Source organism: Camellia sinensis, chromosome 9 (genome assembly GCF_055761805.1).
Source record: "Camellia sinensis isolate YWXY chromosome 9, ASM5576180v1, whole genome shotgun sequence".
NCBI classification, from domain to species: domain Eukaryota; kingdom Viridiplantae; phylum Streptophyta; class Magnoliopsida; order Ericales; family Theaceae; genus Camellia; species Camellia sinensis.
The window spans coordinates 44,914,808-44,940,366 of NC_138969.1; the positions used below are offsets into that span (position 1 = coordinate 44,914,808).

Below are 25,559 nucleotides of genomic sequence, written 5' to 3' on the forward strand. Positions count from 1 at the left end.
GTATATCTCTCAAAAATAATCAATAGTGCTAAACTCACTGTTCAGAATATAAATTGCGTACCGTAGACCCATCGGGGGTGCCTTTCTTTTATAGTTACCTCACTCCTAGTCCCCATAGAAGTCTAGCTTCAATGGACTTCTGCTCAGTGCTTATCTAGGACTCTCCAATAGAGAAAGATAAACTTCCTAAAAGTATTATCCTTATCCATACTAAAGTCCTTCCTCATTTTAGGACTCTTGTCCTTTATCCGCTTATCCCGGATTTCGATATCTTCGGAGATAACTTCGGCCTTGCCGAGATCACCTCGGCATCATAACCGGGACATGTGGCACCTCGGCTGACACGTCGGCGTCACCTTGGCCACGTGTTAGGACTCAGAAAATATATCCCCACAACTGCCCCCTAGGTTCTATTACCTTGGCATTCTGAGGTGATGGAACCTATATCGGTACTTCATGCCAGTACATCGGCTTAAGCCAAGCTCATCACTATAGGCAGACATGTCTTCTTAAAGATCAAGAATTCCAAGAGCTTCTTCACGCGTATGAACTATCATGCATCACAATTCAACCGTTTCAGCCACTTGTCTTTCTCTTACTGGATCGTACTTGGTACGTGCTTCTTAATCGTCTCGTGCATACGTGCGCCGTGTGATGCTCACGTTTGTTTTAGGCGCATTAATTCCGTTTTGCCGCCGTTTCAAGTTTTAACAAAACTTTTTCTTTCTTTATTTTCTCACTTTTCTCCATCATCTCTGAAGCTTTCTCTCTCTCTAGCTTTTTCAAATCTTCCATTGTTTCAAGCTTTCAAGCTCTGCCATCGCTGTTGTTCACCTCTTCCGGCGTGGTTTTTACCGATCTTCCGCCTTCGCAACCGTCGTCAGACTTCGGCAACCCTCATTCCGGCTTCCCTCTTTCTGGTAAGTTATTATTTCTCTTGGTTTCAGTTTCTTATTACCTTACTGAACTTTTACTGTTTTACCTGCTATTTTTGCAATCTTATTCATATTTCTGATATTTCATCTTGCATTTTGTATCCCACCATATATTTGAACTTGTTTGCTTCATGATTCTGTTTTTACCCAAATCATCTTCTTGAATATACACTGTTCACACTCCTGTTAATTTCTGCCACTATTCTTGGCCTGTTACCCTTCGTATTTACAATGTTCTTGATAGTCCATCTTTGTTCTTGATTCTGAAGCGCGTTCTTGCTTTTCTGTTTTCCAGATTCGTGCCTTCAATCTTCGTTTCCATAGATCTAGGCTTGGGATTTGTTTGTAGAACTCAAAACAATTGTTAGGGAAAATTAAAACGATTCCCCACAAATTTTGTGTATCTTCTAGCTGTAGCCGAGGTCCATAAAACCCTTTAGAAACACCCCTCCTGAAATCCAACCCCTTCAGTTTAAGCCGATATCATGGGTATGTGGAAACATAGGGTAGACACCCCGGCCAAATTAGAGCACTTTAGGCAGGAGTTCGAAATCCCGGCCGACGTTCATCTGAGGTTGGCTGGGGAGGATAACTCTATCATGCCCGATGTAAACCTCATACCTTTCCCAGTAGTAGCGTTTATTGAGTGTGGACTTAGGTTTCCACTTGACCATTTTTTCTGTGAAATCCTTCATTTCTATAGGTTGAACCCAATGCAGCTTGCCATTAATTCTTACCGAGTTATTAATGGTACCATAGCCTTAGCCAAACAAGAGAATGCTAGGATTACTCTTGCCGATTTCCAGTACTGTTATACCATATGTCGCCTGAAATCGAAAAAAGGCCACATCTATTACCTCAAGCCGAGGTCCATGGAATACAAAATCGTTGTCGACCTCCCTGACTCCAACAAGGGAGCGGGGGATGATTACTTCATCGTTTCGGGTAACTAGGAGTTTCAGCCAAACGATGACCTCCATCTTTATCCCCTAAGTCGAACAGTTTTCGGGGAAGGAGCTGGTAAGGGCCACCCTTCACAAATTTTTTTGCTTTCTTGCATAAAGTTTTCAACATTCTGCTCTAATGTCTACGCTTTTTTATTTTTTGCAGTTCTCCCTCAGCCACCAAAGGGCTTCCGTCAGTCTTTCTTTCCCAGTAAAGACTTGAAGAGACTACTGAATTTGTCAGTCCATAAGCGGAAGGCCCCTCTGCTTCTCAACTTCATCCCCACTTATAAGTCGGCTTTTCTCGATGTCCCAAAAAAGAAGAAGAAAATCCTTTCTCCTTCTTCTGCCACAACTTCACAAGTCGCGTCTACATCTCGGACAGACCAAGGATCAACCTCTGATCCAGCTGAACAGCCGTCAACCTCGGCTCCATACCTGATCCCACCATCTCAGCGACAACGTCGACGACGAATTGTTTTTCTTCCGAGATGGGCCGCCAGAAAGCTGTCGCAAAAGACCTCTTAGGCAGCATCTCTTCTAATGTTGACGTTCAACCAACGCAAACCCAGCCTCCACCAAAGCAAAAAAGAATAAAAAATGCTTAACCAAAGGCAAATGTGACTCAGGTTGATACTGAGGACACCTTGCCAATTTCCAAATTGGCTGAGAGTGAGAAGACTGCCTCTGTCCCCGAGAAGAGGTCTGCTGAAACACACCCATCCAAATCCATTAGATCAAAAAGGCCGAGGTCATTTTCTGCAACGACCTCGGGGTCTCAAAAGCATAATGACCCCTGGGCCTCCAAAATCACACTGGAGGATAAACCAGTTAGAGCCAGTGATAGTGCTGAAGATATTAACGTCAGCGTTGCCCTTAGTATCGCTCTGCTTCTTTTCGGCGATCTCGATCGAAACGCCGAGTTAAGCGAATATGAAAACTATGCTCTGATGCTCCAGCGCTCTGTTCAAGTAAATATTTTTATTTGGTGATTTTTCCTTTCTTTCTCTTTTTTATACTTTAGAAAATTTTGTAATAACTTTTGGTTTGTTGTATTCTTTCTCAGGCAATCCAGCATACTCACTCCTTCTTAATGCAATCCTTTGAGACAAGGCAGGCGTTGGCTGATAAAAAGAGGGAAGTTTCTAGTCTATAGAAGACTAATAAAAATTTGCAGTCAAAGATGAAGACCCTGGAAGATCAGGCCGAGGTCGCTATCAAAGAAAAGGACGATGCCAAAGAAAAGGTTGGTGCTGCTGAGACGATAAACAAAGTCCTTCAAGCCCAGCTGAAAGAGGCCGAGGACAAGATGGCCGAGGCCCAAAAGGAGCTTCAAGACGCCCTGGCCACCAAAGAGGCCGAAGTCAAGGCCGCCGACGAGAAAGCATATGCTGAGGGGGTGGCCGATGTTACGGTAAACTACGAAAAGCAGGTGAAGCAGGCATACAACAGGGGCTTCACCCTTAGCTGGATGACTTTGTTGAAAAGGCTTGATGTCCCCAAGGACTCCCTCCTCAGGAATGCTGATGTCCTTCCTCTGCCATTCCCCCCAACTCCAAACCAACCCGCCGACAACGACTCTGAGTCCGAGGATGAGGTTTTGGTGAGGAAGTCAAAAGACGTTGCTGGGGCCAAGTCTTTTCCTCAAAATGAGCAAGTCCTAGACTTGACTCAAGATGAGGAGGTTGAGGAGGTCCCTAAGGAAGCTACCCCTGAGCAGGCATCATTGGACGTGCCTCTCGCCGACAAGAGTCTTGATCAGACCCTTCAAGAGATTAATGTTTGAGCTTGCGACCGAGAAGGTGGCCGAGATGTCCTCCCAGCAGTCTTCCGAGATCTAGACCCAGCCTGCTAATGATGCTGAGGAATCGTAGTTTTGATGTCTTTTTCCTTTGTTTTTTACACTTTGTACTTCTTTGTTTTTAAGACAATGTAAGCTCTTCATATAGCCGACGTGCCTTTTAATGAATATAACTTCCTTCTTTCTTGAATGTTTGCATGTTTGTCTTTCCTTTATTGCTTCTTGCATGACTTTCATACTTAGAATAAAAATGCTCCTTAGTCTTCTGCAACCTTCTCGGGGTGAAACACCTCGGTAATACAAACCGATGATTTACCTCGGCAAGTACCCAAGTACCTTTCTTAGCATAACCTTGGTTTCAACTTGTAAAAAAATTTCAAAAGATTTCAACAAGTGTTTAACCTTAGCCTCGATTTAACTTCAACTTGTAAACTTTTCTCAAATTTCAACAAGTGTTAAACATAATCTCGGTTTAACTTCATCTTGTAAACTTTTCTCAAGTTTCAACGAGTATTAAACATCATTTCGGTTTAACTTCAACTTGTAAACTTTTCTCAAGTTTTAACAAGTGTTAAACATCATTTCGGTTTAACTTCAACTTGTAAACTTTTCTTAAGTTTCAACAAGTGTTAAATATCATATCGGTTTAACTTCAACTTGTAAACTTTTCTCAAGTTTCAACAAGTGTTAAACATAATCTCGGTTTAACTTGAACTTGTAAACTTTTCTCAAGTTTCAACAAGTGTTAAAAATCATTTCGGTTTAACTTCAACTTGTAAAATTTTGTTAAGTTTCAACAAGTGTTAAACATCATATCGGTTTAACTTCAACTTGTAAAATTTTCTCAAGTTTCAACAAATGTTAAACATAATCTCGGTTTAACTTCAACTTGTAAACTTTTCTCAAGTTTCAACAAGTGTTAAACATCATCTCGGTTTAACTTCAACTTGTAAACTTTTCTCAAGTTTTAACAAGTGTTAAACATAATCTCTTCTCTCTACCCCCTAATGTGAACCTAAGTTCCACTTGAGGTCTCATTATGCATGTATTCCAGAAACAACGTTATGTATCTTTATCAGTCACAAGTGTATGAATAAATCATGCTAAATCTTTATTTATTTATTTCGGCAAGTGACAAAAGAGCAAAATTTTATTTATTTACTTCGGCAAACATCCCAATATTTGCTCTTAAAAAAGCTTCCAACTCTTTTCCCTCTTTTTCAGCTAAGCCCGAGCCGAGAACAAAGAAGCGTTCTTCATCCCATTCCTGAGGATTTTCTTCAGTGTTTCTTCATTCTTCTCGGTTGATTCCTTGCCGACATCCTCTAGGACCTCCACGTCCTTGCCTTCGATCGCTACCTTCTTTGGTTTTTGAATGCTGCAGGTGGATTTCATTGCTGCTATGGAGCAATTCTTTGCCTGCAGCTAATCTCCTCTGACCTCTTCAATCCCATCCTCTGTTAGGAATCGCAATAGTTGATGCAATGTTGAGGGAACTGCCCCCATTGCATGCAACTATGGCTTTCCCAAAATGATGTTGTAAGGGGAGGGTGTGTCAACTACGGTGAACTCTGTTGTTATCTTCCTGGTGCCTGCCTGTACCTCCAAGCTGGTTGTTCCTAGTGGCCATGTCGGCGTTCCATTGAATCCGACCATTGGGCTATTGGATTACTCCATATCATCTGGGTGAAGGCCAAGCTCCTTGTAACATCGGACGTACATGATGTCACAATAGCTGCCTTGGTCAATCAGGATGCGTTTTACTTGGCATTCCCCAACCTGGAGGGATACTACCAAGGCATCATTATGCAGATGCTGCACCATCTCAAGGTCGGTTTCAGAAAAGGACACTACTGGTCCTTGGCACTCCTTTGCCCGATGTCTTTTCTCCCTGACTTGGTAGACATGCTGCAAGTGCTTTACCTTCTGGGTCTCCCCCTAATTTCGTTCTCGTTAACCTTCGAGTGAATTACATTAATTACACGAGGTTCTCCTGCTTGAGGTTGTTGTGCTGGGAAAGGTGGAGCTGCTGTCGTCTGAGGCAGTCTTGTTTGTTCTTCCCTTGTTCTGGCCTCATCGACAAGGTCTCTCAGATGGCCTTGCCTCACCAGGTCTTCCAAATGTGTTTTCAGGGCTCTACAATCTTGAGTCATGTGCCCATCTTCATTGTGGTAAGCACAATGTCTGCCAAGGTTTCTTCCCATAAACTCTCCCGGTGCCCTTGCCGGTGTTCTGAAATAGGGTTGATTCCGAATTTGGTCTAGGACTTTGTGAATTGGGATTCGGAACATAGTTGTTACTGCCTGTGTAGCCCTCAGTTCTGTCTCTTGCTTGCTCGATCCATTGTTACCTCGGCCTCGCTTCGGCGAGCCGTTTCCTTTCTCTTGCTCTGCCTCCTTGGTTCCCGATGTATCTTCTTCGGCTCTAGCATACTTCTCGATTCTCGTCATGAGCTCTTTCATACTTTTTGGCAATGTCTTTGCCAAAGATTTTCATAGTGGACAGTCATCTTTTAAGTCGTTCTTAAAAGATACTACTGCCACCTCTTGATTACACTCTGGTATTCGGTTGAACACCTCATAGTACCTTTTTACATAGGCCCTAAGGCCTTCATCCTTACTTATCTTTAGAGCCATCAATGCGTCCACCCTTAATGGCTGCAGCTTGTTTGTCACGAACCTGGCCACAAACATCTCGGCTAGGCCTTCCCAGGTCTTCACACTTCCCTTCGGTAGTTTGTGAAACCAATCTGATGCAATCTCCCTGAAGGATGAGGGGAACACTTTGCAGAGCAACGGCTCGTTCCCACTATATAATGCCATCGAGTTCAAGTATAATCCAACGTGGAAGTTGGAGTCTGACTTACCATCGTAAATTTGGAACCTCGGCATACTGAATCTCTTCAGCACCTCAAATTTGTCCAATTCTACCGAGAAGGGTGTTCTCGGCTTAACAGGTGAAGTTACTTCGGCATCGGCATTATGTTGTTTCCTCTTGAGGTAATCTCTCAGGTCTTCCTTGCTCCGCGCAGGAGCTCGGCTATCTCATGACTTCAGTATTCTCGACATACTACTCTCAGCTTCGTTGTGGGCCCTTTTCGACCTTTCTACATGAGTTGTGTTAAAGCACAGCTCCTGCCTTTGAACGTGCCGATGTTCTCTTGGGTCTGCTTCTTTAGTGCAATGTGTCCTTCGTGACTCTTCTTTCCTTGACTCTCCTCGCCCGACCTCCCTGGAAGGCCGGTGAGAGTGCTTTCCGCTTCTGGTGTGCTGGGGGGCTATTGGGATTGGCTTATGTCCTCCCTTCTGGGCATTGGCAGCTGGCACCGGTGTGTCCTGCAGCGGGTATGGTGGCTGCATGACGTTACTTTGCATCATAAAATTAACGACCAATTGCAAGTCTGCCAACTTGTTTGCCATATCTTTCACCTTTTCGTCCCTCCGCAGGCATTTATCCTTCTATACCTGGAGGTCGTCCTCGTTGTAGTATCTGCTTCGATCTGGTTTCTTTGGCACGTCTCCATCTTGGCCGACGTCTTTCTTGCCGTGATTCTGGTTCTGAGTCTCCTCATTGCGACCATCTTCTTCCACATTTGGGTCAACGTGTTTTTCACTCCCCGTAGGGATTTTGTCCCCAACCTTATCCTTCTGTCCGTCACTGGCCATCTATTCTCCTTTCTTTCCCACAGACGGCGCCAAATTGTGTGAGTGAATTTCCGATCACACTGCCAGCTCAGTAATCAGCTGGAGAACACTGGCAGAATAAATGGCACCTGCTTGACCTGCAACAGGAAAAAAAGATTCCGGCGGTGGTTCGTCCACCCGGGAGCACTTCGACGATCAAGTCAGTATATCTCTCAAAAATAATCAATAGTGCTAAACTCACTATTCAGAATATAAAATGCGTACCGTAGACGAGTGCCTTTCTTTTATAGTTATCTCACTCCTAGTCCCCATAAAAACCTATCTTCAATGGACTTCTGCTCAGTGCTTATCCAGGACTCTCCAATAGATAAAGATAAACTTCCTAAGAGTATTATCCTTATCCATACTAAAGTCCTTCCTCATTCTAGGACTCTTGTCTCTTATCCGCTTATCTCGGATTCCGATATCTTCGGAGATAACCTCGGCAGATCACCTCGGCGTCATAACCTGGACATGTAGCACCTCGACTGACACGTCGGCGTCACCTTGGCCACGTGTTGGGACTCATAAAATATATCCCCACAGGATTATATTGAAAATTTATAAAATTTTAAACCGCCAAATCGATTCACATCCATCCCCCCAAATCGATTGGCAGGCAGATGCGAATTGATTTTTTCTAATCCATTAATTTGACGGATAAATGACAAATTGGAGATTATATAGCCGCAATCAACCCCCGGCGACCCTACTCTTGATACAATGATTAACTAACCTTAAGATGCCATTAATCAATTGTGTTTGCGATGATTGTGTTGGATCCAAGATAAGCCTAATTATGTGTATATTACTTGTCATACTTATTCAGCAGAAGAAATCTATCTTTTTTTTAAATTAAATAAAATATTCTCCGCAAAGTACCTACCAAATACTGTTGAAACAGTATATTGAAATTGGAAAACAGTAAGGGTAGGGTATTTATAATTAAATTTAGCTGAAATTACCTGCAGGGAGTAATTGCGTAAAATTATTACATATATATAGAAAAATTTTATAAGTTTAATTATTAATATTGATAAAGTTTATCACTAATGTGTAATTATTTTTCAACTTATACATTGATTTAAAAAAATTTCTAAAATTTAAATTTGAGAGAAGTATTCAAATCCGTATAGCCCATTATGGGGGTCTTTGATTTCTTCTGTTAAAAAAAAAGTTTGGTATTACTTTTGTTTTTTTATTTATTATTTTATAAGTAAAAACCAAATCTTATTTGATAAAAGCTTTGTTAATCGACGGACCGATCAACCCCCGTGACCTCCTACCACCAACTCCAGCAATCACTTCCATTGTTTCCATCCACCCTCTATATCCGGCCACCAGCTCTCATTAGCCCACTAAAAATATTTCTTTATTTTTATTTTCAAAACTTCTGTGTATACTAATCAATTTTTTTTATTCATTTCTTCTTTTTTTTTTCAAAAAATATTATCAAACGACAACTTAATTTTGTGTTTTGTAAAATAAAATAAAATAAATTTAGTGCACAAAAAAATTTTGAAAACGAAAACCAATAAACATGTTTGGTGAACTATCACAGGTGGCTGATGGAGTTGGTTTGACTTTTTGTTGATTTTTTTTTTAAAAAAAAAAAAATCTTTTAAACTTTTAGAATCTATTCGATTAGCTAACTAAAAAAATAAAATAAATAAACAAAAGTTTACTAGAAATTTAAAAAAAAAACACACACACACACATTTTCTTGGTTTTTTTTTCTATCTTTATTGAACATTTTTTTTTTTTAAGGTTTTTTTAGATAAATTACAAATACATCTCCAAAATTTGTTTAAAATATAAATTGTCCCTGCAATTTTAAAAATTACAAATATCCCTTTATCAAAAAAATTTATTTAACAAAATTAACAAAAAAATAAAATTTATAACTAATTAATAAAAGATAACCAATCATTTTTGTTACCATTGAACAATCGAAATAATCAATTTTTCATTTTTTTAATTTTTTTTTTTTTTTTTTATATTTTCACGTTATAGTGTGAATGTTTACATATTGGTATAAGTTTTTTTTTTTTTTTATAAACTAGTTGTATATTAATTATAAATTGTGAACATTCATATTGTATTTTGGTATACGTTTTGTTTTTTCAAAAATTAATTGTATGTTTGTTGTTTTTGTTACTATGCTGGTTAGTTGAACAATCATTTTTGTTACTATTGAACAATTGAAATAGTCGATTTTCACTTTTTTTAATTTTATTTTATGTTTTCACACTACAATGTAAATGTTTACATTGGTATGAGTTACCTTTTTTTAAGGCTAGTTGTATGTTAATTATAAATTGTGAACATTCACATTGTCTTTTGGTATGAATTTTATTTTTTTGAAGGTTAGTTGTATGTTTTTTATTTATTGTAAACATTCAAATTGTACTTTTGTAATTTTTTGTTTTTTAAAAAGTTAGTTGTATGTTTTGTTATTTAGTGTGAATATTCACATTGTATTTTAATTTTCATTTAAATTTTTTGTTGTGTTATTTTAAAAATTTTCAAATTATAAAAAGATTCAAAGTTCATAATTTGAGATTTTCTCCATGGAATGCGGGAGATATTTTCTCCTTGGAATAAGATAGAGATTTTCTCCATGAAATAAAGGAAAGATTTTCTATTTACAATAAGGAAGAGATTTTCTTTATAAAATGAGGGACTATTATAATGTATTAATTTCAAAATAGAAACATGTGCAAAAAATTAAAAATGATGATTTGGTCATATTACATTAAACAGGACTTAATACAATACTCAAAAATACTTAGAAGGAGAATTTATCAAAAAATGACCTTTTAAAAAAATTGAATTGCCATATATATCTAAATCATAATAAATTATTAGACCAATAATTAAAAAAATAAAAAAAAATTATTTTTTAAAAAAATAAAAGAAATTCAAAATAATAATAATAAACAAAAAAAATTGAACTTTTTTTTTTAAAAAAAAAATTAAAGAACAAAATAAAAATATTTTTTTTGATTTTTTTAATCAAATTTTAAAATGATTTGATTATGAGTTTAAAAAAAATTCAAAAAAAAATTAAAGAACAAAATAAAAATATTTTTTTGATTTTTTTAATCGAATTTTAAAAGAGATTTTTATTGATAAATCCATTCTAGAGTTGTTATAACCCATTAGGTCCACAGAAGAATATGATAACCTGATTAGTCCCATAAACTTTTCTTTTTATTCCATAAGGTCCATTTTCCTAATTTTACATATTTTACTGGACTATTTTGCCCCCATATATATATGTATGTGTACAGTGTTATACGCATTTACATATTATGTGCCTGTTTACGTGGCTGTTTCGTCGGTGATTCAGTTTGGCAGTTTCCATTTTACGTTTCTCTTCATCAATCCAATTCTAAGAGATACGTTTATGTTTTGCATACTCGTTCGAAGGTTTGGTGGTGCTAGGGTTTCATTGTTGGTGTTCTAGTCTGGTTCTGGTTCTGTGGTTTGCGAGTGAAGATGACGAAGAGGTAGCTGTTCGGCTGTCACATTTTCCGAGCTTTAAGTAGTTCGAATCAGTTGTGTTCGACTTTCTGGAGGATTGTAGGATTGCATGGTTAAGGTTAGTATCAATTTGATTGTGAATAAATGTTCAGTTCATTTGCATGATGAAGCAGATGCTCTGTTTTTGGATTGATGTGAATTGGATGCGCTGGCTTTTCAATTATATGCTTCTTACGTCGTCCTGTGGAGGGGAGTACATTCATATTATGTGAAGAACAGTGTTAGTTCTCATTTTAGTTAGTTGTATGCGTCATGAGGATCTGTGTATATGATTTGATTATCAGTATATATGGCAATGTGAATGTTGACATTTTGTTAATGTGGATTATGTGAAGAATGTGGATGTTCTCATTTTAAATTGATGTTTACTTAATGAGGCTCTGTGTGTGTGATATAATTCAGAGTGTATGTTTCAACGTAAATGTTCAGATTTTGTTAATATTATGTGAAGTTTGTTGGTGTTCTCATTTTTACTTTGATGTTTGCAATTTTGGCATCTTGTTAATATAAATGTGAATGTTCACATCTTTGTGTTTGTGAATTATGGATTTAACACCTGAACTGTACACGTAGTATTTTTTGATTATTTGCACAATGTGATTTTTGATGTCGATTTTGATTAAATGTGTAGTTCTCATTTTACTTGGACGCATGCGTAATGAGGATCTCTGTAGATGATTTGATTATCAGTATATATGTCAATGTGGATGTTAACAATTTGTTAATGTGGATTATGTGAAGAATGTGGATGTTCTCATTTGAAATTGATGTTTGCTGAATGAGGCTCTGTGTGTGTCATATAATTTACAGTGTCTGTTTCAATGTAAATGTTCACATTGAGCAAATATGATGTCAAAATTGTTGATTTTGTCATTTTACTTTGATGTTTCCTTAATGTTGACATGTTGTTAACAACAATGTGAATGTTCACATCTTCGTATTCTGAAGTATGTATTTAGCACTTCAGCTGTACGCGTTCTCATCCATTTTCTGCACAAAGTGAATTTTCATATTGATTTATATTAATGTTCATTGTTGTGGTTTTTGTGTTTTTATAGGAGATGGATACCTTTATGCTGTTGGTGTGTACATATGGTTGCAGTACAACTGTAATAAATGTTGCCCGCGCAATGTGTTATTCTCGTTTGGTGGAGTGTTTGTGTGAGAAATGGGATGAGTTGTCTGCTGGTTCTATTTCACTGTTCTGTAAACTACCTGGGATTAGGAAGTGTGATTTGGACAATGAGGAAGAATTTCAGAACATGTTACTGCTTGCTAAATCAATGGGGGTACAACATGTAGAAGTTGTGGTTGAGTTGAAAAGTGGTATTGTTCAGTCGACTAGTTTGGGATTGGTGCGTGTGGGGGTTGAGGAAAAAGTTGATGCATTACGAAGATTTTGCCACCATAACGAGAAGGTGTTGTTGTCAGCCTCTTGGGCAAATGGTATTACGCATGTGGGACAACGGTTTGTTGGAGGTGCACAAGAATTTCGTGACGTTTTATGTAAGTACGCCATCCAATGTGGGTTTCAGTTTACATATGTGAAGAACGAGACAACAAGAGTTACTGCTGTGTGTGCGATGCGGGAGGAGAGGGGCTGCTTGTGGGCTATACATTGTAGAGCACAACGAGCAAATGATTTTTTCTACATCAAGAGTTTTAGTGATGTGCATACGTGTGGTACGGATGTCCGAACATCGAAGAATCCGCGAGTTAGTTCGGATTTGGTGTCGAGTACCATATCTGAAATTGTGAGGGACAAGCCGTTGACTCGGCCGTGTGATGTTGTTACTATTTTGAAGAGGGATTATGGGCTAGATGTGAGTTACCATGTCGTATGGTTGGCTGTGGAGAAAGCAAAGGCTAGTATTCATGGAGATCACTCATTATCGTTTGACCAGCTGCGGTGGTATTCGGATGCGGTGATGCGGTACAATCCGGGGAGTTATGTCAATATTGACTATGATGCGAGTAGTCAACAGTTTCGTCGTTTCTTTGTGTCATTCGCTGCGTGTATTTCTGGGTTCAATTCTTGTCGGCCTTTATTATTCTTGGATGGAACATTCCTTAAAGGAAAGTACAAAGGTCAGCTACTGGCGGCAACGGCAAAAGACGGAAACAATGGTTAGTAATTTTTTTACCTCTATATTCATGTCAATATTCACATTGACATGCATAGTATGGACAAATGAGTGATGGAGAAATTATAAGTACTGTGAACATTGACATTAGTATGCACTGATGTGAATGTTCACATCTGTGTGTCCTGATGCCTGTAATGTGAACATTCACATTATTTTACACTGATCTATTCACAGTATTGTACATCTGTGCCTGCTAATGATAGTTATGTGAACATTCACATTCACATCAATGTATACTACTGTCAGTTGATCCGTTAATGAACAGTACTGTGAATGGTCATATTATCAGTTGCTGAACAATCAAAAATGAATTATTGATGGGCGTTAATGTCAATGTTCACATTATCAATTGCTGAACATTCACATGACCTGTTTCATTTATATTGTTTTATATTCATTTTGGAATACAGTGAACAGTTGTGTATTGGTGTTGTGTTGTAGGTCTGTTTCCTGTTGCATTTGCGGTTGTTGATTCGGAGACCACGGCGAATTGGTCGTGGTTCTTGCATGAACTTGGGAAGGTTGTTGATGGTAACCGGCAGATTACCTTTATTTCGGATCGTAATCTTGGCCTGTTAGAAGCTATGCCGAAGGTGTTCCCATCGGCTCATCACGGTTATTGCTTACAACACTTGAAGAGCAATTTAAGAGACCGAATGAAAGGAATTGATAATGGCTTCAGGGATCACCTAGTAAGTAGTTTGGGTGATTGTGCTTATGAGCCAACTGTGGTAGGGTTCCATGAAAAGCTTGCAAAATTAAAAGAGGAGGGTAAACAACGAGCACATGATTTTTTCAAGGACTTGGCACCTGAGCACTGGGCAAATTCATACTTCAGGTAATAACAGCTTCATAAAGTGTTCCATTGGGCAAGTCAGAATGGTAGCGATGTGAATTATCAGTTACGATGTGTAAAAATCTTCCAATTGGGTTTCATGTTCAATGTCAGTGATGTGAATGTTCACATCTGACAGCAATGACTGATTTGAATGATGTGAATGTTCAAACAAGTTGTCATATTTTGCTGTTGTTAACATTCACATCATTCTGTCATTTAAGTTGATGTTAGTGTTCACATCTGTGCATCGTGTAAGTTGATGTTAATGTCCACTGCGAATGGTGTTAATATTCACATCAGTCAACGTGAGTGTTCAAACCTGTTAACTTTCGGGGTGTAAAATGTTTGTGATATTGTGCAGGGGCATGCGTTATGGGGAGATGACTTCCAATGCGGCGGAGTCATTTAATAACTGGATTAAAGAAGCGCGTAATCTTCCTATCACTCAAATGGTGGACACAATTCGTACTCAGTTGATGCGGCAAATGTCTGCACGGCGTGACCAAGCAAACAAATGGAATGAGCTTATTTGTCCTACATTTGAAACAAGGCTTATGGATTCGTTCAATCACAGCAGGTCTTGGCAAGTTAGCAAAGCCAATGAGAATGTGTTTGAAGTTCATTCGATACCATCTGTCACTGTTGATGTTGCGAGGCGTACATGTTCGTGCTTCAAATGGCAAATCAACGAATTCCCATGCGACCATGCTGTTGTTGCCATTCAGAAGAGCCGCCACAATCTCAATGATTGTGTGGAACATTACTTTCATGTACAGACATATCGTGGAGCGTATTCGGGTGCCATATTCCCTATACCATCGGTGGAGAAGCCGCCTTTTGATCCCATGGACTTCACTATATACCCGCCAACTGTGAAAAGACCACCCGGAAGGCCGAAAAAGAATAGGATCCCATCAAGGGGTGAGAAACTTAAGCAAATAAGGTGCGGGAGATGTGATAAGCTGGGGAGCCATAATCGGAAGTCATGCAAGGAGCCGATATAGGATGTACATTTTTCATTTTAACGTTGTGTTTTACATTGGATTCTTATATTCATTTCACAAATAAGATTGTGTTGTGTTGGCAAGCGAAATAATGGTTTGGCAAACTTAGTATTTCATTTGTGCCTTTTCATTTTCTTTTTCTGTACGAAACTGATTTTTTGTTAAAGTTGTAATGATAAATACATGATGTGGACATTCACACTTACGTAAATGAATCATATTATGTGAAAACTTGCACATGGGTTGGACGTTTTTACCTTATTGTTGTCAATGTTGACATGAATACAAGATGTGATGTGAACTTTCACAGTCATTAAGATTGACATGGTGTGAACATGTACAGCTGTTATGAATGTAAAGAAATGTGAATATTCACACCTGTTCATGTTACCCGTAATGATGTCATGCAAACAATGTGTACATTCCTGCACAAGATATGTGTGTTACATTGAAAACTGGTTCCACAAATCGCATCAAATATGCTCATCAAAACACGGCATTATGAATATCATAAGTGATTATGAACATTCACATCAGTGTTGAAACTGTGAACAGTCATAGCTGTAAACATTAGTGCATATGAATATCGTAAGTGAATGTAAACATTAGTGCATATGCATTTGAATATCATAAGTGAATGCTCATCACAACACGGCATTATGAATATCGTACGTGAGTGTGAACATTCACATCAGTGTTTACAATTGCTATGAGCAACCACAAATGTGAATGTTCACACATGTGTATGTGATCCGTAATTATGTCACGTAGACCAAGTGTACATTCCTGCACAAGGTATGTGTGTTACATTGAAAACTGGTTCCACAAATCGCATCAAATATGCTCATCAAAACACTTATTATGAATATCATAAGTGATTATGAACATTCACATCAGTGTTGAAACTGTGAACAGTCATAGCTGTAAACATTAGTGCAAATGTGAATATTCACACGTGTATGTGATCCGTAATTATGTCACGTAGACCAAGTGTACACTCCTGCACAAAGTATGTGTACTAAACAACAGTCAGGTTCAAACATTCGCAGAAATTTTTCTCACAACAACACAACACTTTGCATATCGTACGTAACTGTGAACATTCACATTAGTGGAACAACTGTGGACATTCACATATGTAAAACATAACAACACCAAAAGTAGTTCAAAATTCGCAGCTGCCTTTTTCCTATTAACAGATGTTGTATCACTGTTTTACAATCAGTTGCTGTGTCAAAATATCAACGCATTCCATATTAACATTCAAATCGACTGTTGGTTAGTTCGTAGGTGGACACCCCCCACCTATAGGTTTTAAGGAAGCTCTGATTTCTTATGATTCAAAAAACTATGCACTAACAAATCTCGTAGTCCACACCATTCTGCACTAGTGAGGCTGCCCACAATTTCTTCATGATATACGTGCGCCCGCATGATGTAACATACTGCAGGTCCGCAGTCCACTCTGTAAATGTGAAATGGTTTTGATTAGCAGTTGACAGGAATGTTTGCATAATGGTTGTGGAGGATTTGGAAAAAAAATTAGTAAGGCTTACGAGTCATCGCCTTGTTGAGGACAGACATCAACACTTTTGGTTGGTTGTGCTGGATTTTGGCCTGCTAACTTAGTGTGTAGCGGTGATGACTCGCCAATAACGGTCACAACATGCTCAATGTAGTTCCTCTGTGTATGGAATTTCACATTAGGGACCAACAAACATATGTGTGTGTACAGTCATTTAATGCACGAGAACAAGTCATGTTTGTGTTGAAAAGTAGCCACTTACAATTTCCTGTGCTTGGTCGATATGCGGGTCATGTATGCCTGGTCTTGGGCGCAACGAGTTGTAATGCTTCCACAAATTTTCTTTAGCATCATACACAGCTATCGTCCAGTGGTACTCATGATGCAATGGGAATAGTAGGTATCTCTCTCCTTGGTAGTTTCTGACATGTGCGTCAATGTGTTTACTCCTTTTGCGAGGATGGTACTCTCGTATCACTTTCTGTACACATTTGACAAATAATTAATGGACTGTGAAGTTTCACAGTCACATTACAAGTAATGGAATGATAGATTTTACCAAACACATGCTCGTGAAGATCAATGAGGCTTCATCGGAAGTTGGGTTGACCACCTCTTGTTGTTCATGCAACAGTTCAGCATATGCATCTATGAGCTGCACAAACATGGGGTCATATTATATAGATTTTGTGGATGTGAGTGTGTGTGTGTCTGTGTGTGCATATGCATGAAGACTGAATTATATTTGTAATGGCATACATTGCTGTGTATTGATTCCTCCTTGATAAGGTTGACAATGTCATCAAAATACACATGTGTAGCCTTCGAATCTCCTTTCCACACCAGCAGCCTGTGCATTATTAACAAACCAATGTAAATATTCACATTGCATATATCTCAACAACCCAAAAAAACTGAACACAGTTAGGAATATAGACTATTACGGAATGTGAATGTTAACATTGTATGTTTCCACAGTCACTTACTCATCGCCTCCATTTTTTTGTAAAGCTTGGACCTTTTGTTTGTCATGTTTGGACATCTTGGCCCAGACTTTGAACTTCTTCGTGAAGGATAATTTTTTTGGCTGCTTCGCTGGTGGGTGTTCCTCCTCATCTTCAACCATTTCAACTGGATGGGGCTGCTTTTGGCCAGGTAAGTCTGGGTATTGGAAGTCAGGCATGCGATGTTCTTTGCGATCTTTTTCCTTTATACGCTTGACCCTAGAAGGTGGGCTGATATTGTGTTGCATTGGGCTAGGGGGTTGCCTTTCTGACATAGCTTGTGTGACAATGTGGACTGACTGGTCATCGTAAAGATCCTGCAGAATTGTTTTATCGCATTCTAAGTCGATGACCAGCTGCGTTAAGCGTTTGATTTCTTGATCCTTCTGCTCCATGGACTTCTTCATTTCGATGTTCACGTTGGGCGGGCTGGACTGGTTAAACAATCTATGTTCAAGATCAGCTATGACTCTTGCCCTCAACTCCCATGAAAATTGAAGGTGTTTGTACTTTGCTTCCCATTGCCTTATGACGCCCCAAGCCTTCCGATTTTCTTGGATAAGGACATCAATGATATCAGGTTGGTTTGTGTCTGGTATTACAATAGCTCTGTCATAATGTTGGCTGCTAAATGGAATGTGAATGTCCTCATCACTGTCCTTCAGGTCTACCCCATCCCCAGAAAAGTGGGAGTTGCTGCCACTGTGTTGTTCTCCCTTGATGTTAGAAATGTTGGGAGATTTTCTGCGTGTTTCATAAAATTCAGGCTCCACCTTCAATGTCTTACGCTTGAACTTTTGTAATTCTGTTGGGATTGCAAAGAGTTCACCGCCATTAACCTGAAAATGAAAAAATTATGTTAATAAACGCATATATTTGGGTGGTGTTATAATGTGAATGTTTTGATCACTAGTTGAAGGCCCTACCTCATTAAAACTCAAATCTGCTAAGGAGATGGTTTTCATCTTCTTCTGCAAAGCAGTCAGATCCCACTTCACACAGCGAGGAAAAGCATTGGGTCTGTGAGGTTGGAGGATGGTTGTGTGCTCACACAACCAGTACTTCAATAAACACAAGAAACGCATATTGTTATTTAGCATTTGCAGAGTAATGGCAACCTATGTGAACATTAATCACAGTGGCATTGTTGTGAACATCCCAGTAGTACATTATAATTGAATGTGAACATTCACATCTGCGAATCGTGAACGATGTGGCACTGTTGTGAACATTCACAGAGTTATGTTATGAGTCAATGTGATCAGTCACATTCACTGCTTCAGATGTGAACATTCACAGTAGTGAAAACATAATTGCGTACAGAGCAGTGTGGTAAACATTCAGAGTGGTACATTATCATTGAATGTGAACATTCACACTGTTCACATTTGAATCACTGATGTGAATGATGACAGAAACATAAGTGCTGTGGCACTGTTGTGAACATGCACAGTAGTATGTTATGAGTGGATGTGATCGGTCACATCAGTGGTTCAGATGTGAACATTCACATATGTGAAATATAATTGCCTATGGACATTCACATCAGAGGTGCAGATGCCAATGTTGACAGTTGGCTTAGATGAAAAACACTGGAGGACATTTCAATGTTATTATTGGAAAACATGGGTACTTACCATCAATAACATGACACAGCCGGTGACTTTTGCTGGATTTTTGTCATTTTGGGAAATAGACGATGTCAACATTGTCCTAATTTGCTTGGCCCAATCATATTCTTGCATGCTTTCCAGTGGGACCATATGTGCGTAGTAGCCCCATCCTATTGTCTCTCCGCTTGTTGAGAAAAAAAGCTTCTGGCAAGCATACATGCACACTAGTCGGGCAACTTCTTCGTTGTCATCTTTCTTTTTTCCTTTCAATGCCTCGGTTAAAAGGGTTTGTATCCATTTTGAAGTCAACCGGCTTACGTTTTTGCATCTTCTGTTCACAATGCCAGTCTTTGGTTTCGCACCGTACGTTATGTCCATTGGCTTGCTGCCACAGTCCACACCGAAAATCAGCTTGATGTCGCTGCTGTGTATTTTCATCTTCTTCTGCCCAATGTAGAAGGCATCTTCTGAAGCTTGGTACATTTGTAGTACATGCACAACAACATCATCATACTTGCATTTATCCAGGTCGATTTGATTGTTTCTCAATGCATCAAACAAATTCCAAAAAGGGGTTTGTCGAAGGCAGCGAAGCTGTGCGTCTGTGAACTTGGTGGTTTTCATTAATTTGACTAGTCCTGTCATATTAGATCTGTAGTTCACATGGCGCTTGTCGACATTGGTGCAAGTATTTGTTTTTGGGGTTTCTTCCTTTGCATGGGACTCATCTCTTTTTCTCTTTCCGATTTTCTTGTGTGCGACGTCTACAAAATGGAGCATTTAAAAAAAATTAAGTGAAGGCTCATGTGATTAGCATAGTGGAACAGATGTGAACATTCACAGCATTTCCACTGGTGTGCATGTTCACAGTTGTGTGCGTGGGTGTGAATCACCAGAGTTTGTGTGTGGTTGTGAACATTCACATACGTACATGAATGTGTATTTCGATTGTGTCACGACAAACACAATGAACATATCGTGTCAGTGTGTGGTAAACAATGCATTTTTATACAACCATGAACATCGTTGAAGAGCATGTATAAAATTTTGAGGCAATGTGAATGTTCACAGCATATAAGAGCAGGACCAATAATATCTGATTGTCCTAAAATCGTCAGGGGATGTGAATGTTCACAGCATATACCAACAGCACAAATAAAATCTGACTCTCTTAAAATTTTCAAGCAATTTGAATGTTCACAGCATAGAACAACAGCACCAATAATATCTGACTCAAGTAAAATTTTTCAGACAATGTCAATGTTCACATCCTACAGCAAAAGCACCAATAATATCTGATCGAAGTAACAATTTCATGCAATGTGAATGTTCACATAGTAAAACATTAACACCACCAACATCTGACTCTCCTAAAATTTCCAGGAAATGTCAATGTTGACAGCGTAGAACAAGAACACCAATAATATATGACTGTCCTAAATTTTCAGGCAAATTTTACAGACAATGTCAATGTTCACAGCCTAGCCCAAAAGCACCAATAATATCTTATTGATTTAAAACTTTCAGGCAATGTGAATGTTCGCATGGTAGAACATTAACACCGCCGACATCTGACTCTCCTAAAATTTCCAGCAAATGTGAATGTTGATAGCATAGAACAACAACACCAATAATATCTGTATTGTTTAAATTTTCAGGCAAATTTTACAAACAATGTGAATGTTCACAGTAGAACAAAAGCACAAAAATATCTGACTGTCCAAAAATTGGCAGGCAATGCGAATGTTCACAGCCTATGACAAGATAAACCAATAATATCTGATTGTCCTACAATGTTCAGGCAATGTGAATGTTCACAGCTTCCAACAACAAGAACAATAACAGAATTGGCGAAAGTGTGTCAATGCCTGTGAATTTTCACAGCATACAACAACAACACCATTAGTACCTGATTACGCAAACATTTTAACTCAATGTGAATGTTCATATCTTTTACCAACAGCAACAGAAAAAGAACTGGCCAAAAAATTTTTGAAACCATGTCAATGGGCACAGCATTGAACAACAACGGGGTAACATCTGGAATAATTCGATCATCAAACCATTTCCAATCAATGTCAATGTTCACATTTTTCAATAACAACTACAACTAGAACATTTTCGATTGTTGACAGTTGTGAACACAATGTAATGGCAAGTGTAATGTTTTTGAGTGCAAAAATGAAAGAATTTAGGGATTACGATTGAGGGGTTCAGAATAAATGAATGCTTACGTTTTTTGCCCATTTCGACGACAAAGATGTTGAGACGAAGGGACGATTCGACGAAGAAACGTATACAGTTTTCTGGGCGTACGAACGGCGAAGAAGATGATGAGACGATGTGACGATCGAACGAAGACAGGCTTCTCGGCGTAGGGATGGGGAGAAGATGATGAGACGATGCGACGATGCAACGATGGAAGGAATACAGTCTTCGGGGCGTCGAGGCGATGTGGAATATGGTTTGGATTTCTGGACTGTAAAGGTACTGTGCGTGATTTCTTGCGCAAGAATAGAGAGGGGAAGAGAAACGGTTATTAGATTCAAAGAGAGAGAGAGAGGGGCGCGTGTTTTTTAGGGCTTTTTTGGTCTTTTTGTATAAAATGGACCTAATGGAATATTATAAAACAGTATGGGTTTCCTGGAACAACACTCTTAGATAATGGATTTACTAAAAAAGCTCTCATTTTAAAATGGTTTGATTATGAGTTTAAAAAAAAAAACTGAATTGAGCCCCTCGTTTGACAAGTGGATTTTTAAATTTTTTTTAGCTAGTTATCAACAGATAAAATAATTAAAAAATCAATAAGACAAAATGTCACATTCAAAGCATAATTATTTCACTTTTTTCTCTCACTAAAGTCAAAAATTCAAAAAAATAAATGAAATCAACTTTTTAACCTCAGGCTAAAAAATAAAAAATCAACTCACTTCTCAAACGAAACCTGAGTTTTAAGTTATATGTTTGGTTATGAGTTTTAAAAATAGTTTTTAATAATTTGAGTGTAGAGTTATGCTTTGAGTTTAAAATATTAAAAAAAATAAAATATTTAAAACAAAAAATTATATATTTAAAATAAATAAATAAAAATTTCTTAAACAATTTTAAATTTTTTTAAAAAAATAAATCTAAAAAAATTTGAAAATAAAACTCAAAATTTTTTTTAAAATTCATAATCAAATAAATTTTATTTTATTTCAAAACTTAACTCATAACGCCACTCAAATTATAATTTTAAAATTAAATCACAAAATAAACAAAACAACATAAAAGAAATGCGGTGAACGTGGATCGAACACGTGACCTTCAGATCTTCAGTCTGACGCTCTCCCAACTGAGCTATCCCCGCATTCGATAACTTTATCTTATATTTATATATTTATATCATTGCAGATGTAAGAAGAGGGAATTAGGAATATAAAAATATATATTATAAATATATAGAAAAATTTAAGATTTTCATTATTAATGTTCATAAAGTTATCCATTAATTTGAAATTTATTTTTAAAACTTGGATTGGACTCTTATTCCCCCTTATATGAAACTCCACTTGTATCTAGGGATTGACTATTTTAGTGAGTTTTTTTGTTAATTTCTTTTTTGTTTTGTTTTGTTTTAAGTGTTTTCTTTTTTCAACAGTTTTAGGTTCTCTATTCTACTAGGCGGACTAAAAAATTTAAAAATTTAGTAAAAATACACTGAAGATTAGAAAAAAGCTCCAAAAAAAGTTTGTTTTTTTGCCTTTTTTATTTTATTTTTATCTTTAGTAAATGTTTTTTGGATTTTTTTAATTTTTTTCCTTTTAGATTTTCTACATTAGATGGACTTCAAAAGTAAAAAATTTGACACAATTTGAGAAAATAAATCACTAAACACAAAAAAAATTCAAAAAAGAATGTGACATTTTAAAGCTAATTCCAAGCTCATCAAGCTGCGAAAGGAATGGGAAACCAGCTTTTCATTTCTTTCTTAAAAAGTTCAATTTTTTTTTTCTTTCAAAAATAAGTAATGAGTTGTTATACTGTGCAAGATAAATAATGTTCCGGTCAGGGCGTGTAAAATACATCAAATCCGTTAAAATTGTATCAATTCATATCAATTCGTACCGCTTTAACCGTTAATTACAGTTTAAACTTTAAAATTTATAATTTGCCAACCGAACCACTCCGTCCGCTATAGTTAATATATATATATATATATATATATTTAACTTCCCATGAAATATCAATGTAAAAATTAGTGTAAGAGAGATTTAAAGCTCCGTTTGTTTTCCTCTTTCACAATTCGGAGTGGATTGTGAATAATGAACAGTGAACATACCTTCGGTTTGTTTTGACAATGTTGCACCGGCAACAATGCTAGAGGGCCACAATTTTTGTGGTCACAATAGCTCAAAACTGTCAAAACGACGTCGTTTTGGCATGTTTTGCACTCAAAACAACGTCGTTTTGACAGTTTTGAGCAATTGTGACCACAAAAATTGTGACCCTCAAACATTTTCCGTTGCACCGGAGTCACAGCTCGAACGGACTATGAATTCCCTCAGACGAAAGGATTAACAATCCCTCATGAGACTTGTATTGAAAAAAGAAGCCGTGAGGAATATAATGTAAATGACCATACTATCCACTACATCATCAAAAGGAAAAACAGATCCCTCCTCCAAATTTTTAACCACACTCATAAACAATCAATAATTTTCAAAAAAAAAAAAAAAAAAATTCAACAGCTTTTAAAATTTTAAACAAATTTCAAAAATCGCAAATATCAAAAAATAATAACAAAAAAGATCAATAAATTCACAAATATATTACAAATATCATCTAACAAGTTCTCAAAATCAACAAAATAATAATCAAAAAATCAACAAAATCACAACAAGATCACCAAGAGAGAAAATTGATCCAGCACTCTAGTCTTCATCGAGTTCGCATCACCTTGAATTTAAAGGTCAACATCGCTGTTGACGAATATGAAGAGTGAGATCGTCGCTGATAGAACTCCAATCAGTTTCAACTTGTGGTCATCAATGGCAAAGTTTGAGCAAGAGAGAGACATGTGAGGTAGAAAAAGAGAGAGACGAGAGAGACTTGTGAGCAAGATAGAAAGAAGAGAGAGACATGTGAGGATAAATCTTTTCAAAACCATGGGCTGGTTTTGGAGACACCATTGGTTTTAATAATAATAATAATAATAATAATAATAATAAATAGATTAATAGTTAATTTTTTTATTATTTTCAATTATGTAATTTTAATTTTAGTTTTTGAATAGTTTAATTGGGTAATATATTTATTAGTTGGTATAAATTCAAATTTGATACTAATACAATAAGGGTATTTATGTAATTTTACATGGTTAATCTCACTCCTATCTCTCAAAACAAGCATGAACAATAATCTATTGGTTATCAAACAAACACAAATTTTTCTTAATCTTCTCACTAACAGTCCCCTCACTAGTAATCCCCTCACTAATTGTCCTCTCACTAACAATTCTCTCCATTCTACATCTAAAAATAAACATATTATGTTGTTACTATGTAAAATTAGTTATTATATGAAATTTATTACAAATTAGTTATTACATATGTGAAACATATTATGTAAAATTACTTTATGTTATATAACTAAAAAATATTATACAAATTAGTGTTATATATTATGCAAATGTATGATAATTAGTTAGAATATTTTTCAATCCGTCAATCCTCTAAAAATTGCCTAAACCGCAATTTGTCAATCCGCTAATTCATTAATCTGTCATTTAATTTATAATTTTACTCTCAAACCATCCGAACCGTACCGCGTGCACCCCTAGTTCTTGCCAAGCCCCTCACCTAACGCATATCCTTATATTAGAGCATCAATTTTTATTTTTTTTTTCTTCAGATGAATTTGCAATGAAAAACAATACATGTCACCAAATGAATTTCATCGCCTTTCACTATACTATTTGTGTGGGTTCTATTGTATGAACACAACATTTATTATATGAATCAGCGTAAAAAAATAAAAAAAATTACATCGTATTTGCAATATAATGCCAAGACCATCATTTAGACAAGGGCAACAGAATTAGGTTCAAATTAAGGTTATAATGGCTTCTTTTTTTTCTTTTTTTCTTCTTTTTTTTTGGGGGGGGGGGTTGGGGTTAATTATAAAAACAACGCGCGAATGAATCGTAATATTTTATTTTTGACAAATTAAACCCTAAAATGTCATCTGTGTTTTAATGTGCTCCCATCCACCTTCATCTGTATATAAAAAAAAAAGGGTACATCAAAATACGGATAAAAGAGTTTAATTTGTCAAAATTAAAACAATAGAATTTAGAATTTAAAGTGAAAAACGAGTGAAACATTAAGATTTTTTTTATAATTAATCTTTTTTTTTTACTCAATAAAAAATTAGAGGCACGCAATCAAATAATTTAAACAAATTACACTCCAAAACTCACTTTCTTGTCAATTACATAACGTTGTGCGTAATTCGTATTTACATCAATATGCTCTC

At 37.1% G+C, this 25,559-nt stretch overlaps 2 protein-coding genes and 1 non-coding gene across 3 annotated transcripts; 1 reads left to right on the forward strand and 2 right to left on the reverse strand.

Moving 5' to 3' along the window:
* Positions 1-10,715: 10,715 nt before the first annotated feature.
* LOC145799388 (uncharacterized) lies at positions 10,716-15,032 on the forward strand. The gene is made up of 4 exons (XM_082888954.1): positions 10,716-10,967; positions 11,968-13,036; positions 13,498-13,894; positions 14,256-15,032. The coding sequence occupies exons 1-4, from the start codon at positions 10,959-10,961 to the stop codon at positions 14,896-14,898; spliced, it is 2,118 nt and encodes a 705-aa protein (XP_082745080.1). The 5' UTR covers positions 10,716-10,958; the 3' UTR covers positions 14,899-15,032.
* Positions 15,033-16,065: 1,033 nt separating this feature from the next.
* LOC145799075 (uncharacterized) lies at positions 16,066-19,529 on the reverse strand. Its single transcript, XM_082888638.1, has 8 exons — positions 19,065-19,529; positions 18,354-18,488; positions 17,410-18,266; positions 17,183-17,273; positions 16,983-17,078; positions 16,686-16,904; positions 16,455-16,582; positions 16,066-16,363 (listed from the first exon to the last, which is right to left on the reverse strand). The coding sequence occupies exons 1-8, from the start codon at positions 19,521-19,523 to the stop codon at positions 16,213-16,215; spliced, it is 2,136 nt and encodes a 711-aa protein (XP_082744764.1). The 5' UTR covers positions 19,524-19,529; the 3' UTR covers positions 16,066-16,212.
* Positions 19,530-22,319: 2,790 nt separating this feature from the next.
* Positions 22,320-22,392, reverse strand: TRNAF-GAA (transfer RNA phenylalanine (anticodon GAA)). The gene has a single exon. It is a non-coding gene; the product is annotated as a tRNA-Phe (tRNA).
* Positions 22,393-25,559: the final 3,167 nt, after the last annotated feature.

Bases quoted from the DNA above. Each gene is read 5' to 3' on its own strand.
- LOC145799388 (XM_082888954.1), top strand. The intron at 13,037-13,497 runs GTTAGTAATTTT...GTTGTGTTGTAG, and splicing joins GGCAAAAGACGGAAACAATG to GTCTGTTTCCTGTTGCATTT. The intron at 13,895-14,255 runs GTAATAACAGCT...GATATTGTGCAG, and splicing joins TGGGCAAATTCATACTTCAG to GGGCATGCGTTATGGGGAGA.
- LOC145799075 (XM_082888638.1), bottom strand. From the start codon at position 19,523: ATGTACCAAGCTTCAGAAGATGCCTTCTACATTGGGCAGAAGAAGATG. The intron at 18,267-18,353 runs GTAGGGCCTTCA...TTTCATTTTCAG, and splicing joins CAGATTTGAGTTTTAATGAG to GTTAATGGCGGTGAACTCTT. The intron at 17,079-17,182 runs GTATGCCATTAC...ATGTTTGTGCAG, and splicing joins AGGAATCAATACACAGCAAT to CTCATAGATGCATATGCTGA.